Source organism: Protopterus annectens, chromosome 7.part0, assembly GCF_019279795.1.
Source record: "Protopterus annectens isolate FY-2018-M chromosome 7.part0, PAN1.0, whole genome shotgun sequence".
NCBI lineage: Eukaryota > Metazoa > Chordata > Ceratodontiformes > Protopteridae > Protopterus > Protopterus annectens.
In genome coordinates, this window is record NC_056739.1 from 1,558,881,438 (window position 1) to 1,558,896,594 (window position 15,157).

The 15,157-nt window shown below is 43.4% G+C and overlaps 1 protein-coding gene across 5 annotated transcripts in view; it reads left to right on the forward strand.

The window, feature by feature from the left end:
* Nucleotides 1–15,157, forward strand: part of HDAC11 (histone deacetylase 11) — a 770,405-nt gene that overhangs the window by 399,952 nt on the left and 355,296 nt on the right. For 4 of the 5 annotated variants that reach the window (XM_044078103.1, XM_044078104.1, XM_044078105.1 and 1 more), the window contains one exon: nucleotides 11,456–11,572. The exons of the other annotated variant lie outside the window; for it this stretch is intronic. In XM_044078103.1, the coding sequence (XP_043934038.1) occupies nucleotides 11,456–11,572 (117 nt within the window). The remainder of the gene's footprint in view (nucleotides 1–11,455; nucleotides 11,573–15,157) is intronic. 5 annotated transcript variants of the gene reach the window in all.

Below are 15,157 nucleotides of genomic sequence, written 5' to 3' on the forward strand. Positions count from 1 at the left end.
TTCAATTTATATCATAAAATGTTTTTGTGAATATTAAGAACAAAAATTTTTTACTTACAGTTACTTTTTTCTTTCTTTTTCTTTCTTTCTAGTGACCTTCCAAACTAATGACATGAAGTGGGGTATATGTCTTTCAGTCCCCCCACAAGTTTAACATTCAACAAAAGCCCAATCTTTCTCAGCCTTTCTCTTCTAAAACTATGCTTTGTAAATGTGATTTATGCTTTATGGTCTCACATTTATTTACTAATTTCTTCTTGTTCAACTCCATCTGCCAACACCAGACTATGGTTCAAGTCCATGGTACTCCTGATTCTTCTAGTCAACTCCTGTGTTTTTTCTCTCTTTCAAACATTTTCTTTTGGAAAGTGTTTCACTGGCAAAGTCTCTCTATGAGCTTTATTATCAGAAAAATGAGTAGTAGAGTCCCTTTCTGTTTGATGTCTTTCTTTTTGTTGGACAAACTTTTGCTTTTCCTCCTTAGCCTGTTGTGCATGAAAAATTACTTTGATCTCCCAGTAATGAATATTCTGAAGACAGCTGGATACAGCAGCTTGAATCTTGCACCTACCTCTTGACATTCCCTGATTGCTGGGATAGATTTGCTTCTCATTGGTCTGGTGTACAGTGAATAATGATTTTCCACAAGTAGTCTGTTGTCTCCAATGTTTAATACATTGATCTTTTGCCACAGCTGTGTCAGGATCAACTCTTTCTGCTTGTATAAAAGTACAGGTCTTGGTTGCTTTCTCATGACCAGGTTTGGGGCTTACATATGATGTGCACGTTCATTTAACAAACCATACTGTGGATTACCAGTCCAGCTGCTTATTTGTTTTATCATACAATTAATACAGTATGTTTTTGTAGTTTCTCTGGTTCAGCAGAAAATCTCAGGTTGTCTCTGAGTGCTCTGTTCTCTGACTCTACCATTTTTATTTGAAACATCTCTTCATAAGCAGTCTCATACTTAGCCAGCCTTTTCTCCATTTCAACTTCTGATGTTTGCAGTTTTATCAGTTCATTTGAATAGCTGTTAAAAGCTTCTTCCATTTTCCAGCCTTTTGTTATTTGTGCTGATGTACTCCTTCAGTGTTTAACTTATTTTAATTTCCTATGAATACATTTGATCTATTTTGTCCTCTAAACTACTGGAAGCCATCTGTTGTACCAAAGTTGGCGCTTGAACTGCTTTTTGCTGAGCAGCTGCAGGATTATTCCCAGTGAGTGTTCTCTCTTTACCTTTTCTAGATTATTTTCTTTCACTTACTTTAAGTATCTTCTTTGCTGGCATCTAGGCAGTATACTGAGTCTACTTTATTTATGCGAAAGCTTAAAACACCGAATGCATATGCATCGAACCATATGTATCGAAAGTGCGAACCGTTGAAACTGTAAACGGAAATCTCCGTAGGTGGAGATTTCCGTTTACTTCAATGTAGTACGATCTCGGAGTTGGTATATTTAAGTAGCGGGGGGTGTGGGGGGTGCAGGGGGGATTGTCTCCCTGCCTACAGCTGTTACATGTCATGTTTGTTGTGTAGTTCCATTTTTTTTTCATCGCTGTTTTGAGCTTTCGCGTAAATAAAGTAAACCCAGTATACTTAGTAGTCAACAACTGAATTTAACTAAAGCTAGCAATTTACTAGCCCTTGTCTCTCAGCTTCTTTTTGAACACTGGTAGAGCTGAAGTTATGCTGTTGATTAGTTTGCAGTCATCAAACACATTTGTCTTGACTTGGATGTATCAGTGTGACTTCACATTTCACTAATCATCTCCTCCTACAAATGAATTTTTCCTGGAGTGTTTTCCATCTTTTCTGTCATCACTCAATATGCAACATCTTCACACATTATTATTTTGAATCATACCTTGAAGAGTAGTAGTTTAACTCGCATAGCATGGCTTTATTTATCCAAAATATATAGAGCAACCCAAGAAGGCAGCTGTCTTTATGGAGCACCATGACACCTTCCCTTATGTTTCCTTTTAATTGCAATGTTTAATGCGTCAGATTCCATGCATAATCTGGCAGGTGTGTTTGTGTACCTTTATTGCTTCTCTAATTAGCTTCCCTTATGTCTATAGTAATCCTTTAAAGCTGTCCACTAATGTAAAATCTTTTCATAGCTCCAGTAGTTTAGGCTGGTTGAACATAAAATCACTGATCGGAGGAGGTCTTATGGATTGCTTTGTCCTAATAGTCTGCATGTCTGGGGCACTCTTTCAAGCAGAGGTTCCTTTTAAGAGAATTTTGAACTGTTGGATAATGTGCTGGAGATGGGACATGTTTGTTGGCACATGCCCAGAGCAACTGGATGCTTTATAGCCTTTTATTAATTTGTTCATTCATTAATTCATTCCTTACTAATAAAGCCTTATGGTGTCAAAATTCATTGTTAGTGGAGGTCCAGCAACAAAAGCTCTAAGAGTCTATAATATCAAAGTTGCTCACGCTTTTGTACACTTTGCTGTTGTAAAAATTCACATAGTTGAATAACACAGCAAGTAAATAATAAAGAAAGAAAACATGGTTCATGATAGCAACATGGCAACATAGTGAGAAATGATTATTACTTGCATATTTAGATTTCAGAACTTTAGTGGTATTTGATGAATTAAGTGGGTTACATTTAGTAGCATTTGTTACAGCTTGTATGTCTACATGCTGTAAGATATTAAAAAGAAATGGTGCATAAGTTTATAAGAGCTGCTGACTTGAATTTGAAGAAAAGGTAGGAAGAAGGACTGTTAAACATCTATGAGATAACAGTCAAGGTGAGAATATTTGTAGGAAGAAGGTAAATACAGTAGCTATTGAGTGTAGTTAGGAAAAGTGGGGAATGTTATACATATTTGTAAGTAGGTATATAAACAGTATTTTTTTGTGATGTTAATATAAAGAGTTTAGGTGAGTCTATATTTGCAGAATCAATTTACCTTGGATTGTCTTTTTAGCAAAGCATTTAAGTATTCTGCAACTTACCACATTTAACATATAGTGGAAGTGAATTCTAGATGGTTCAGAGATGTTATAGACACTGACCACTGCTTGTGCTAATTGCTTAATACAGGTTGATCAGTTAACACAACAAGGGAAAATGTGATTCAGAGACAGGTATGACCACAATGATAAATTTCTCAATATTGCTTAATGAGCATGTATCTGTATTACAGACTAGCAAAGTCAGATTTGGTCGTGTAGTATTCTCCCTAGTTACCAATGTATCACATTAGCAAAAGCACTCCCTACATACAAACACTGGAATATCCATACAGAAACACATACACACGTAAACTGCTACACATTCCCCACCATACACCCATGTCCACTCATTAGCAAACAAGTTCACCCCCCCACCCACTGCAGCTGATCAAACTCATGGAGATACATTGCTGCAACATATAGACTCGTGTATATACACACACACGCACACACACACACACACACACACACACACACACACACACATATATAATATATATATTTTTCATTCTTCTGTAGATATGTACAGTAACCAACCTCCCCCAACTCAAGTTTGATGCACTTGCTGTTGAATATGATTTTGTTATCTAGTTTTGAGCCAGATGAGAGTCTGTAGGTTTCAGCAGTGATAAATCTGATACAGAACCCACACTGCAAAATGTGCAGTGTTGTGGTTGGTTTTCATGATCCAGTTTTTGAATAAGCAGCAATGCTTGCGTAGATTCTGAATTTTGATAGTAACATATGATCTGAAGTAGGATATTCATTTGTCTGCAACCTGTGGGTTATGGATCCGATATCGGATCCGAACCGGCATGGTTTTCCAGCTATGGATCCAAGCTCTCAGCTCCTCCCCTCACCCATAATGCCCTGCTCTACCCTCATGACCTCAGATCTCGTTTGCCGCGCTGGTGACTGGATTTGGGTACATAGCTCTCAGCTAAGTGGACTTTGTTTCTTGTAAAATCAGAAAATTTTTTTTTGGTTTTTGAGTGTTTCTGAGTGAAAGTTTAGGTTTCCCTTTGTTATAAGTGTATTTTGACTTTATTTGAGTTTAATTAAGTAATTTTTATTCCCTCCCCTCGCTGTTGCGTAGAGTGTGTGTGTAGGCCTGTGTGTCCTTTTATTTTAAGTTACTTTCTGTAGCTTTAGTGTTTTATAGATTATGGCTGACCAGCCTAAATCTATATTTTCGAAATGCTCCGAGTGTGGCCATAAGCTCTCACCGGCTGATGGCCACACTCGGTGTGTTAAGTGTCTCGGGGTTGAACACCTCACATCTGGTTGTTCCATTTGTGCAGGGTTCAACCCCAGGGCACTGAGGAGCGGAGGTCCAAGCTGGTCTTGGCGGGTCTTTACCGCCAGACTCGGCTCCGCCTCCGCTCCTTCGGGACTGCTGTGGCTACAGTTGTTCCCTGTGGCACCCCTCCTGCTCCTGGGACTCAAACTCCTGCTTCTGGAGAGGAGAGGGATGCTACTAAAGGACCGGAGGGAGAAGCACCGCGGCGGGCCGAGACCTCTGTTTCGCCCCGCCAGCCAAGAGCTTCTCCCCGGCTCCGCTTCGGTTCGGTCTCCTCCTTCTCGGCTCCGGTCCCTGTGTGCTTTTCACCGGGTCCTGAGGAGGAGGAGACCCGATCTCCGTCGAGGCTATCGAGGAGGCACTCCAGGCCTACCTCGGTAGCCTCTTCGAGATCTACCCATAGCCTTTCTGATGCTGATCTGGACCGGATGATGAGAAGGTTCATCCAGGCCCAGATGCAGATGGGAGTGCTCTTGCCTCCCCGGGGAGTTCAACACCCTTTTAAGCCTATTGCTCCTTCTCCGACCCGCTATCCGGGTTCGGAGCAGCTGGAGCCGAGCAGCTTCGAGGGGTGGGTCGGCGCCGATAGTACTTGGTACCGGATCCGACCCTGCCCTCGAGTGCGTCGGACCCGATCTCGGAGCCTGGATCCGAGCCGGATCCGGGGATCAGTGCTCCTTCGGCGCCGTCTGTGTCGGAGCGCACTGTCCTTCCGGATCCGAGTGCCGGCGCCGGCTCCGATCCACTCTTCGGATCCGAGGGGAGCCGATTGTCGGATCCTTTGGTCGAGGTCGGCTCCTTCGGCTTTTGATGTAGTGGAGAGGGCTCTGTTGAGGGTCTCCGGACCCCGGCACTTGTTTCGCTCCGTCCCGCTCCCTCTGCACTGGGCCAGGCTTCCACCATCCGGCCCCTGGGACAGCCCGTTTGTGCCCCAAGTTGCTCCTATGGAGCAAATTGCTGCTTGCGAGGACTCCTCTGACAGCCCCCAGAGGAGGTCCCTCGCAAGCATACGCAAAAGGAGGCACATTGACTCCCGAGTCTCTCACAGAAGACACGGACTTGGAGGAAGGGAAGGCTCCCCACGGTCACCCCCCGAGGATGTCTCCTTTGGAGACATCATGGAAATGCTCCGTATAAGGGGGGGGTGGTCTGCCCCCAAGTCTTCCTCGGACGAGTCCGTGTTCTTGGAGGCATTCAAACGGGCCCGTCTACCTCTTGGGTGTCCCCCCCTGCCGACCCCCTGGTGGACCTTATTACCACCAGGGCGTGGAAGGAACCGGACACCGTGGAGCCAATTCCCAAAAGACCGGATAGGATCCTTAGCCCGCCATCCGACCGGACCCATTGGAGTAAGGGGCCTCCGGTAGATGCCATGTTGACGGCGGCCACAAAGAGGGAACTGGCTCAGGAGAGTCCCTCAGTCCACCCACCGAGCAAGGAGTCTCGGATGATGGACCGCTTGGGGAAGCGGATGTTCAGTTCGGCGACCTTCTCGGTAAGGGCGCTGAACTATTTGGCACATGTTATTCGGATGCAGCGAGATCTTATTAAGGAATACGCTGCATCCCCCCCTGAGTCCATTTCGGAGGAGGACAGAGTTCTGCACTCCACCCGTATGGCCACTCTTAGGTCAGTTACAAATACTTCTATCGGCTACTCTCCCATGCAACGGAGGGCGCCGCTAGAGCTGCGGGACAGGACTGGTCACTAGGCGTCAGGCCTGGCTCCGTCACTGCGATTTTTCTGAGCCCTTCAAGGCGCCGTTGAACGCCTTTGATGGTTCTGCTCTGTTTGGCAAGACCGTTCGCGACGCTGACCCAGAGCGAAAGGACGGAAGACGCTGTCTGCCGTCGGAATCCGCTTCTCTGCACCCCAGAGGCCCTATTCTAGGAACCAAAAGGGTCAGAAGAAGATGTGGTTCCGAAGTCGCAGCAGTCCCAGCCTGCTCGGACAACCAGTCCTTCCGTGGCAGAGGAGGACAGGGAGGACGCCGCCCTAGAGGCAGAGGGGCTCCCAGAAACTTCGGGTCCAGGGAACCTTTCTCTGAACGGCCGCGCAGCAACCCTGAGGGTTGCCCGACTGCTCTACTCTGGAGGCAGTCGGGGACGTTCGGGCACCTAGCGGCATGGGAGTCCATAACATCGGACTGCTGGGTTCTCCAAATCATATCCAGGGATATCGCATTCCTTTCCTTCACCTTCCAAAGTTGAAGTCCTCCCAGACGCCCCACCCGGTCAACGGAGGCCGCTTTGGCAGAAATTGGCCATCTGCTAAAGAAAGGAGCCATCCAGCCCGTCCCCAGACCAGATCGGATCAGGGTTCTACTCCAGATTCTTTTAGTGCCAAAAAGACGGGGAACTAAGACCAATCCTAGACCTCTCTCTCTTGAATCTGGCAGTCCCCAAAGAAAAATTCGAATGGTCACTCTGCAATCTATTCTCCCCTTCTGGGAGAAAATCACTGGATGTGCTCGATAGATCTCAAGGACGCACTACCACATCTTGATGGACAGGCGCTCCAGGAGGTTTCTCCGCTTCCGGCTGGGAGCCAGTCACTACCAGTTCCGGGTCCTTCCCTTTGGTCTCACCACAGCCCCAGGGTGTTCACCAAAGTACTAGCAGTGGTAGCGGCCCACCTGAGGCTTCAGGGGTGCAGGTCTTTCCCTACCTGGACGACTGGCTTCTTACCGCCCCAACAAGGCATCTACTTCTCTTGGCGAGACTCCTTTCTCCATCTTGCTCCTTTCTGGGCATCACAATAAATACAAAAAGTCCAACCTGGCCCACACAGCTCTTAGATTTTATAGGGGCCAGGCTAGACACAAGGAGTTTACGAGCCTTCCTCACTGCGGACAGAGTTCTAAATCTGCAGCTCCAGGTGCGGGCCATTCTCCAGTCAAGTTCTGTTCCAGCGGAGTTGGTCCTGAGGGCCCTAGGGTCCATGGCTTCGACTATAGCACTTCTTCCTCTTGCCAGGCTCAATATGCATTCTACAGTGGACGCTCTTAGTACAGTGGTCATACCTTGCTCTCCCCATGCATCATCCCATAGCGATCAGCAAGGCTTGCAAGCGGTCCCTCTTGTGGTGGCTCCACTCCCGGATCTCCACAAAGGCCGCCCATTTTGTGCTTCTCCCCTCTCGCCACGGTGACCACGGACGCCTCCCGCCTCGGGTGGGGGCACTTTGGCCGGACAGTCCAAGGCACGTGGAACGATTCAGAGACCTTACTGCATATCAATGTTCTAGAGATGAGAGCAGTGCTCTTAGCGTTGCTAGCACTTCAGGACTTTCTTCCCTTGGGAACAATTGCGATTCAATCGGACAACATGTCTGTTGTCTGGTACATCAACAAGCAAGGGGGAACAAGGTCTTACCCTCTTTGTCGAGAGGCCATGAGAGTTTGGGAATGGGCAATCTCCACCAATCGCTTTCTAATAGCAACGCACATTCCGGTCGGTCCAACATCCTAGCGGACAAGCTCAGTCGCACCATTCTGACCCCTTACGAGTGGTCTCTCAATTGTCAAGTAGCGGAACGCATATTCGCACGGTGGGGAACCCCTTCATGCGATCTTTTTGCTTCTCCCTCAAACACCAAGTGCGACAGTTTTTCGCTCTAATACCTCCTCCCGGAGGTACCCCAAGAGACGCTCTGGTGCATGCTTGGCCACCCGGTCTTCTGTATGCCTATCCACCCTTGCCTCTGATGCTGCAAGTTCTTCAGAAAGCCTCTCGGTGGGTTGCAGAATGAGTCTGATTGCACCATTCTGACCTCGACAGATCTGGTAGCCCTTCCTAAGGGCACACTCGGTGAATCCTCCTTGGATTCTAGATCCCATGCCGGATCTGATGTCCCATCCATCCTGCATTCCTACTCCGTACCTGGACAGCCTGAAGCTGACCGTTTGGCTGCTCCAGTTCCACTCTTGATAAGGACTCGGTATTTCTTCACCTGTAAAGGCTATTTTGGTGGCGGCTCATAAACCATCCACTAGAAAGGTTTACGAAGCAAATGGAAACGTTTCTCTGTGGGCGGAGCGGCAAGGCCTGAATCCCTTCACGGTTCCTCTCCCTTTAGTGCTTGACTTTCTAACCACTCTCTTTAACGATGGTGCCAGCAGTTCCACAGTCAAAGTTCAACTGGCGGCAATTTCTCACTATCACATTGGCCATGACTCTAATCCTCTTATGTCAGCCAAATTGTGTAAAATATTTCTTAAAGGTACTTTTCTTCTCAGGCCCCTATAAAACAAGCAGTTCCTCCTTGGGACCTTTCTTTGGTCCTACAGGCCTTGACCGCTCCTCCTTCGAGCCAGCGGCTACGGTGGATCTCAAATTCTTGTCCTACAAGACAGCCTTTTGGTAGCCATTACATCAGCCAAGAGAGTTTCTGAACTTCAAGCTTTATCAGCTAAACCTCCTTACTTGGTATTTCATCCGGACCGTGTCTCCCTCAGGACCAACCCGTCCTTTCTTCCTAAAATCGCTTCTGAAGCAAACATCAATCAATCCATTAACCTCCCTGTTTTCTTCGCTAAATATGAAAACAAAGGTGAATATAAGCTACATTCACTAGATGTTCACAGGCAACTTAGATTTTATCTGAACAGGACAGCTGGTCATAGGCAATCCGACCAGCTGTTTATTTCCTTTGCAAAATTCAATTTGGGCAAGCCAATCTCTAAAGTTTCTCTGTCCCGCTGGATTTCACAGTGCATTTTATTGGCTTATCAAGCTTCAGGAAGGCCCGCACCGGAGGGTGTTCATGCCCATTCAACCCGGTCTGTATCTACCTCGGCAGCCTTCAAGGCTAGGATTCCTCTAGATGATATTTGTGCAGCAGCCACGTGGGCTTCATCTCATACGTTTATTTCCCACTATAAGTTGGATCTTGCATCTAGGGGTAGAGCATCCTTTGGCTCCGGTGCTCGGAATATCCTTCCATGATGGCCGCCCAAGATTCAGGTAGCTGGGGACTCTGTCCCACAGGTTGCAGACAAATGAATATCCTACTTCAGATTTAGAAGTTATGTACTCACCATAACGTTCCATCTGAGTAGGTGTATTCATTTGTCTGCAACCATCCCGCCCTCCTATCCCCCTGGCCTTTCAGTTTCCTGCATATTCCTTGTTACCCTTTTTAGGGTATTGTTGCTTTGGCAAACTCGATCTGAGGTCATGAGGGTAGAGCAGGGCATTATGGGTGAGGGGAGGAGCTGAGAGCTTGGATCCATAGCTGGAAAACCATGCCGGTTCGGATCCGATATCGGATCCATAACCCACAGGTTGCAGACAAATGAATACACCTACTCAGATGGAACGTTATGGTGAGTACATAACTTCTAATTATAGAGTTTTTTGAAACTGAAATTTGTTTTTGGTCTTTAAAGAATTTTCTTTGTGTTTGTTCTTTACGGTATACAGTTAGTTTTATGAGAGACCTTCTTACATTGATACTTAAAGGTTGTACCGTTACAAATTCAGACACTGAAGTATTTTATTTCTGGTACAGTTTCAATAGAAGTTCACGACAGGGGTCATTATTAAAGCAGTATTCTTTAATTTTGGATTTTGCCAGTCAGACATGTAACCTTTTGGACTAACTTCCAGAGTTTGTAAGCTCCCCTCCATGAATGTAGCTGATGTGAAGCTAATATGTAGCACACCAGGAGGAGATGCTTGTAAGTATCATTTAACTCTTTTTGTCTCAGAGAAATTATTTATTGGTTTAATGCTTCCAATTATGCTTCCTTCAGGAGATTTCCAGAAAATAATACCCAGCTTAAGATATATTTTTCCTGATATTTCTGGTGTTTGCACAGATCATTGTCAGGTTTGACTCATTTTAATGTTTTTGACTGCTAGTGATTATATCGAGGCTTGGCTTTTATAATGTTTTTTCCAATGTCCATGATATCCTCAGAAAAGTATTTAAACAAATGTGCATGCACAAGGCAAATTTAGTCAAAAAGATTTTCTCACAGACTCTTTTTTTACCAAGCATCATCCTGTGACAAGGTGCTGCTTTCAAGAAGAAAGACCTTTCTTAGTAGAACTTGAAAGCCGGTAAAGTACTTAGTGAGTGCTGTCAAACAGATAGAAACAAATCTCATAACTTCTTTGCTTAAAGAATTCTAGACAAACCAAAAATAATTGAAGACATGGGATCAGAATTGGGGACAATTTTTAAAAATTTACTCAAGAAGTTAATAGAGCAAAAGGTTTTGCATCAACATGTTTTCTGAAAAAATGGTAAGTATGAAACTCTAATGTCTGGCATTATCGACTGACTGTAATCCTTAGTGAAATTTTATGAGGAGCAAAATAAAAATATGAGGCAAAATCAGAGACTTTCTGCATAATCAGGGACAGTAGAGAGATACAGCAGGCAGAAATGAAGTACTCCTCTTGCAGAAGATAAAACCACTTTTAAAAGCTGTTAAGACACTTTGTTCTGCCACACCTTCCATTTGTAAGTGTGGCAACGTGAAGTTCTAACAGCTTTTAAATGCTGTTTTACTTTCTGTTACTGTTTTTTGCCAGCTAGCACTGTCCACTTTTATTCCCTCCATGATAGTCAACCTTAACAGCTCTTGGGTGTCCTTGTCAAGGTTTTGCTAAGCACCCCCAAGCACAGTTAAGATTGGGTCTCATGTTAGGGGAGTGCTTAAGAAGTTTATTTTTTTTCCTAATTTCAGAATGTAGTCCCTGCGCTGCATACACTACACTACTTTATGCAGTTACTCTTTTCACATTAAAACTTCACAGCGGTGTGCTGCATGTGATGTCTCATGTCTGTGGATCAAATAACATATTGTTCAACCCATTTAGTAGGGTGTGGGAAATTCTTTTTATATAAACCATTTGATGAATCATTGGTGTGGAAATTGATAAAATATGTTTCTAGAGAGGAAGTCTTGAATTCTGGATGTCAAGAATGATGACATGTATTTCTGCCTACCTTACAAGCTGTGCATTAATGCCACATCAGAAAAGGAGAGGTATGTGACCCCACTGTGAGCAGTAAACTATTGAACAAGATAAGACCAGGCAAAAGACAGGGCATGATTCAAGACTAGTGACTTATCTGTATGTCAATTGGAATGTGAAAAAGAGAGTTAGAGATGTTATGTAAGTAGTAAAACATTCCTGATGTTTTTCTGTTTTAGTGGTCCTTTGTAGTGGCACACATTACTGAAATTCCACCGGTGCTGATTCTTCCTAACTTTCTTGTTCAGAGGAAAGTGCTGAAACCACTAAGAACTCAGACAGGAGGAACAATTATGGTGAGAAATCAAGTAGTATTCTCTTCACTTGCTTGAAGTCTGTGATTTACTACTGTGATATGTCTAATAAAAAAATTTCTTCGGGAACGTTATTTATTGTAATGTAATGCTTAAGATTAATTTAAAATATTTTGAAATAATTTTGAGCAACATGTTAATGAAGCTGGCACAGAGCTGCTTACTGTTGGTGAATGCTCTTTTAAAAACATAACGAACATGTTTCTGAAATATCTGCATTCATTACCTTTTCGTATGGCCACATTTCTGCATTTATTTTATCTTGTTTGCATACACACTGTCTTTATTTTACACTTTACATCTCACTCACTGTTGAATTTATTAGTTCTGAATAATTGATGTCCTTTCTTTTCGCTGTTGTGGTATTCTTTACTCTGGGATATCCTGCTGATGATAGCGGAACATCCGGCCAGCATACCAAAGCCTTTACATCTTCTGCGTGCTGTACATCAGGTATGTGTCCTACTTGCAAGGCGTAAGGTACATGTGTAATGTACGGACATCTAATTCTCAGAACTTCTTTGCCGCTGGTCTGAACTTTACATTTGAATTTGGTCTGCAAGCCATTCACCAAGTTGGTTTCACTACCAAGCCTACTACAGATAGGTGCCCCCGACTGGAGTCTCTTCCTTTCTTTTTTCTACCTATTACCTTAGGTTTACATGAGATTCAGGAAGGGAAAATGTGATTATGGGAGGCAGGTTCCCCATAAAAATAGACACAAACAGTGCCATTTTTGTTTAGATGCTACCCATGACCATACACAGTGTGAGATTTGACAAGGCATTTGTCACTAAGACATTCAGCAGTTGTCTATCATCTCTTTCCATTTACTTGGAGAACCAGAGACTGAAGCTTTTGGCTTAGTGGTACCATGGTCAAATCTGTCTTCCTCAATGTTAAACTGCTGCCTAAAATGAAAGCCAAAAAGGCACAAACTGTTCCTGCTGCTGTACCCCTCAACCGGATATCTCCACTAGGTCAGATGAAGAACCCAAGGAGCATTCGATGCCGCTTCCAGATCCCTCTGGCTCAACCTAGTTAGAGGCCAATATGGAACTGCCTGCACATCTGCTGAGGCTGTGCCAGAGTCTGGTGTAGATGCGAAGAGTAAATCACGGTTGATTATTTTGGAGGGGCCTAGGTGGATTCCCCACATACTTCTAAGGGAAGAGGTGCCTGGTACCCTTATTGAATGTAGGCAGGATGTTGAACCTCCTAGATTTATTAAAGCTGATGTCACATGGCCTCTGTGGCTAATACCCACACAAAGGATGACAGAATTTTATTCATGGTTCTTAAGCCCTCCCCCCAGATTGTCTGTTCCTGGTTCTGCTTCTTGATCTTCCACCTTTCCAAATGCCCTAGGGACTCTGATTCCTCTGATGAGGTATTAAGACTCTGGTCATTGGCTTATTCCTCTTCTATTCTTGTCCTCTTGCACTGGGGTCTGAGAAGGAGGATGTCTTGTGGTACATCAGCAAGCAAGGGGACACAAAATCTTACCTTCTTTGCAGGCTGGCCCTTCTGGCTTGGAATTTTGCAGTCCACCATCACTTGTTTTTTTGCGGCAGTTTACATTGTTTCAGAATATAATCTGGTGTCAAACTCTTTGAGCAGGTCTAGAACAAATCCTTATGAATAGATGCTTCACAGGGTGGTATTTTTAGACATTGCCCATTGATGTGGTACTCGCCTCTCTTCTGAATAGACAACTTCCCTAGTTTTCTTCTAGAGTGCTAAGTCCTCTGGCTTGAAAAGTGGACGTCATGTCATTTTCTAGGAAGGGAATGTTGCTGTATGTATATCCCCCTTTTCCTATACTACCAGAAGCCCTGCTCAAGATTGTGTAGGACTCGTATAAATTCTTGCTGGTGACTACCTTTTGGTCCAGACAGCAGTACTCCCCCATTCGATTTCATCTGGCCAAGGGCAGTCATCACAAGTTACTAATAAAAAAACGAAAAAGCACACCAAGCCACAAATTGTAGTAAGCACCAAAAGAAAAAAGTCCACTGTTAGATACACGTTAGCGAGAACACTTTAATACATGAAGCGCTTTTCGTCTACTAAAGTTAGTAGACTTCCTCAGAATGATGTAAAACAATTTTAACACTCTTTAAATACCTTCTAGAGTAACAACTAATACTAATTAAGAACAAATTAGTCTCTAAGTAATTAACCAATAACAAAGAAATCAGTGCATCATAGTAATACACATAAAATAAACATAAAACTAAAAATAATAATTTTACAGTTAAAAATAATCAAGGATTGACTTATCACATACCATAAAATAAATAACAAACCCTCTTTTGTAAAGCTAATATAGTATATAAAAGATTATTAAAAAGACTAACTTTAAGGTGTTCACATGATTTTATCTGGTGTTATATAGTTAAACCAATTCAACGTCTCAAATTTCTAAGTTTTAAAACACAATTAATCGAACACAAATCATTAAGTCCTGGGAAAGAGTAAGAATGCAATCTTATCTGCCATTTTAATTCCTTTTCTTCTAACATTAAGTTACAGGGAACCCTTTGCCCTGTGTTTACAATTTGATCAATTACTAAAAATCTAAAGTTATGTTCTTTATAAAGTGACACATGCTTTGCCAGGGCATTCTCAAGTTTCCCTTTCTTTATGGCGTACAGATGTTCATATACTCTGTCCTGCAATCTACGTTCGGTCTTCCCTACGTAGAATGCAGGACATTGTTGACACATAGCCAAATACACCACCATACGTGAATTGCAATTAGTTCTGTGTTTCAAGTAGTAAGTTCTTTCAGCTATAGTGAATTTGTTTGTCTCCAAAATAGCGTTGCATCTGTTGCAATTTTGACATTTAAATGTGCCAGGTGTTTTAACAAACCTAACTAAAGGTCTTTCAAGTAACTTTTTCAAGTTGTTGCCTTTCCTAAAAGTAATTTCTGGTCTAGGCCCTAACTTGCTGTACAACAAGGGATCCGTTTTAAACAACTCCCAGTTCTTCCTGATAAGGTCCACTATCCTATAACTGTCAATATTAAATGTCAAAATTAACCTAGGGTAAGTGTCCCTAGTCACAAGTTCACTATCAGGTGTCACATTATTAGGGGACATTAAGGGTTCAATAATGTGGTTGTCACCTTCGTCCATTTGAGGTATTACCTCAATGTTGTTAAGTAGGGGTTTAAAAACCCCTAAATTTCTTTTCCTAGATACTTCCTTTATAAGTGAATCGATCAAAGCTGATGGGTACCCCCTCAATAAGAACATAGATTTTAGATGCTCACATTCATCCCCAAAATCTGCATCTAAGCTAACAATTCGGGCAGCTCTCACAAGTTGCCCTTATACAACAGATCTCTTCTGGAAGTTAGGGTGGCAACTTGAATAGTGCAGTAGTGAGTTAGAATGTGTGGTCTTCCTGTGTATAGTAGATACAAAGGCTCTCAGTTCAGTATTCTTTACTAACCAAACATCAAGGTAAGCAATTGCCGTACTACTAAAGGAGAATGTGAATTCTAAAAAATTTGTAGTGGAATTTAATGTTTGCACTACTTCCTCAGCACGCAGTTCA